Below are 3520 nucleotides of genomic sequence, written 5' to 3'. Positions count from 1 at the left end.
GTACTTCATTTTTTTGGCCCTGACTTAGTTGCCCCATCAGGTGACCTGTGGGGGATGGGAAGCCATAAGATATTTCAAGGAACTTCCAGAAGGGGGCAGGTCAGCCCTTACCCCACTGCATGGTGGATTGTAGCACAATGGGGCAATTGATGTGGCTGTGTAACGCCTCCTGCGTCTGTGGCACACACATTGCTGAATCATAGAGAATGGAGATGAGATGGGAATACCCGGAGTCACCAATCACCCTCCTGACCCCCCCCCATGATAGGGAAACTGGGGGGGCAGATACATTACCAGGCGCTCCGGTTCCAGCCGGATGATTCATTATGGCTGTGCGCCGCCCTTCTGTCTGAGGTCAGGAAGTAAATTATAAAAAACGTCCATGAAATATTAATGGTGCCGGAGATCAGACAATGGGGCCCCTGACAGATGGCATCCAGCACCGGGCACCAGGTAACACCATCCATGACAGGCCGCACTACAAAGCATAGCAGGATCCTCCCCCACTGTCATGGTCTGTATCTGTACAGCGCTGCAGAATATGTTGGTGCTACATAAACCCTGTATTATAATAACCCCTCCCCCCACCAACCCAACTCACCCTATAAAACATCTACCTTCCAGGAACCCCAATCTAGAGACTACGCCCCCCCCCCCCATACACACCCCGCTAGTTTGTGTCCCTGCCCCTCCCACAATGGGGAGATTCCCCCTCCCCCCCCCGAAGTTTGTGTCTCTGCCCGCGTTAGGTGAAAGGTGTTGCTGTGGGGCAGTTAGGGGCATTAGTATGCAGTCTGCCCCTCCCATAGGTAACATACAGGTTCTCTTACCTGCTGCAGTCGATCAGTGCCACCTTCAGCCGCCCCTCTGCCAGGCCCAGGTCCTGCAATGTCAGGATTTTCTCTTCCGGCTCCTCGGTTAGCGGCTGCACCTGATACGGGAAGAATGGTTTGTACCTAGCGGGGGAGGAGAAGAAACCGGATTATGGGGGCACCGGGAAACAAGACAATGAGGGGAAGCTCCACCCACTGCCAGCCGCCAATCAGTGGAGCCGGATGGGAGATCTCTCGGGGGGCACAACGGCCAATCAGTGGAGCCGGATGGGAGGTCTCTCGGGGGGGGGGGGGGGGGGGGGGGGGTCCTAGCCAAGGGGACAATAATGGCCGGGGAAACATTGAAGTCAAAAAGAGAAAGATGACGCAAGGAATCATCCAATCTGCAGATCTAATAAATACCCCACCGGGGTAACTCCGCCACCATCACACAGTCAAGGATCTCGGTGCTGGTCAGAGCGCCAATCACACAGAAGGGGAAGATGAGGGGTCCCACTGACCTTTATAGGGGTCCCACTGACCTTTATAGGGGTCCCACTGACCTTTATAGGGGTCCCACTGACCCGTACAGGGGTCCCACTGACCCGTACAGGGGCCCCAATGACTTATATAGGGGTCCCATTGACCCGTACAGGGGCCTCAGTGACCTATATAGGGGTCCCATTGACCCGTACAGGGGCCTCAGTGACCTATATAGGGGTCCCATTGACCCGTACAGGGGCCTCAGTGAAATATATAGGGGTCCCACTGACCTGTACAGGGGCCCCAATTACTTATATAGGGGTCCCATTGACCCATACAGGGGGCCCAGTGATCTATATAGGGGTCCCATTGACCCATACAGGGGCCACAATGACCGATAGAGGGGACGGATTGAGCCTAACAGGGTCCCCACTGACCATGAGAGGGGACCCATTGACCCAAACAGGGGCCCCATTGACCCAAACAGGGGCCCCATTGACCCATACAGGGGCCCCATTGACCCACACAGGGGCCCGTACCTGATCTTGTAGTTGGGGAAGGTATGCTTCCTGCGGATCACCCTCTTCAGTTGGGTTACAATGATGGAGGTGAGCTGCGGCATCGGCCGTCCCTCGAACTGGCTGTGGACCTGGAAGTCGATGATTGGCTCCTCCAGGAAACAGACCGACCAATGACTGAAGGGCAGCCGGCTGAGCACCAGACGGACTCGGCCCTGCAGGCGGGCCAGGCGGACGGCCAGGAAGGCGGATTTTCCAAACAGCAGCTCCACATCGATGGCCAGGCGGAAGCCACCGGAATAGTCCAACTCCAGCTCAAAGCTGAGCTCTGGGGGGAGGGGTTCCGCGGGGGAGGGGCCCGGGGACAGGAGGCGGATCCCTCTCACCTCAGGCACCGCCTCCCCCAGGCTCAGTTCCCGGACGCTCAGTCCCTCCAGCAGGCGGCCGGCAGTACGGGACAGCAGCAGCTCTTCCAGTTCCACCCGGATTTTGCGGAGCAACCAGCGGCGAAGCTCGGCCGTATCCCGGAGCTCCCGGAACAGGAAGAGGAAGATGGCGTTCAGGAAGTGGCAGCTCTCCGCCCCGGCCTGGCCAGACACCTCATCCCTCAGGGGGAGCCCACAGGGCGGGGGAGGGGCCGGCCGCCGGTACACTGACAGCAGAACCAGAACCGTCAGCAGACCGCCGAGCAGAGCGGCCAACACCACAGCCAGCACCATCCCGACACTGAGTGCTGGGAGGAGCGATCCCATCACATGACCCGACCGCCTGACACGTCACATGACTCCCACACAACGCCTTACTGGAGGACCGGGACCAGAGGCCGGAGAAATGAAAGGTAGTGGGCGGAACGTTGTGTGTCACGTGACTTGTTTCCTGGAAGGTCACTGGCGAGGAGCCCAAGGCCCAGCAGGTCAGCTGACGGGTCCCTATGATATGATTGGTGGTTTTTAGACGTCATTACGTGCTGATTGTGACTCCCGTCTTACTTTCTGTGACATTAAGTCTGCCGTGAAGTGACGTCAGAGACGTGCTGCCATGGAGACGATAGAAGCGGGACAGGTTACTGCGCGTGCCCGAGCCGGTAAGACTGAGGGGAATCGGGAGAATGGGGCGTGTCTTCAGGCTGAAGGGGCCAAGGAGCTGCAGGTGACCATGGCAACCCGAACATGTGCTCCACCCCTAAACTCTTCTATCCAATCACAGTGTCCCCAGAAGGGAGATTTCCCTGGTGTCACCTAGACAGGAAGTGAGGAGAAATCAAAACTTACACTTGTTATTACAGAAGAAATTATTGGGAAAAATATAAATTTGTAAATTTAACAGAGGGACTTAGAAATCCTGTCAGTGCTGGGGGGGGGGAGGAGGGGGGTTGTCAGCCATGGCCAGTGCCCTCCATATTCTGTAGTTTTAGGATTAATCATTGGACGCCATGTGAGATCCCAGGGCATAAGGCAGCTCTGAATTTCTGGCAGGATCTTTTCTGAATTTCTGAACAGGTTCTTTTGATACTAATTGAACAGAATGTTTCCAATGCGATAGCAACCAAACCCAATCGGAACCAACAGAAGAATCTCATCACGGTTCCAGCAACCTCACCGATATCTGTGATTACCCTCACTTCCTGTCCAGGTGACAACAGTTTCACCAAACAGGAAGTGAGGGGAAATCTTCACCACAGTGTCAGTGGTGGTGACCCCGGGGTGT

General features: G+C 56.3%; 1 protein-coding gene across 1 annotated transcript in view; it reads right to left on the bottom strand.

Moving 5' to 3' along the window:
• The window catches only part of PDZD8 (PDZ domain containing 8), a 14745-nt gene extending 12112 nt beyond the window's left edge, over positions 1-2633 (bottom strand). Inside the window, 2 exon segments of the mRNA XM_072423993.1 lie at positions 831-956; positions 1835-2633. Of these exon segments, the coding sequence (XP_072280094.1) occupies positions 831-956; positions 1835-2565 (857 nt within the window). The 5' untranslated portion in view covers positions 2566-2633.
• Positions 2634-3520: the final 887 nt, after the last annotated feature.

Source organism: Pyxicephalus adspersus, chromosome 10, assembly GCF_032062135.1.
Source record: "Pyxicephalus adspersus chromosome 10, UCB_Pads_2.0, whole genome shotgun sequence".
Classification (NCBI taxonomy): Eukaryota; Metazoa; Chordata; class Amphibia; order Anura; family Pyxicephalidae; genus Pyxicephalus; species Pyxicephalus adspersus.
The sequence above is the reverse complement of the archived record's forward strand: the minus strand, read 5'-3'. Positions and strand labels throughout refer to the sequence as shown.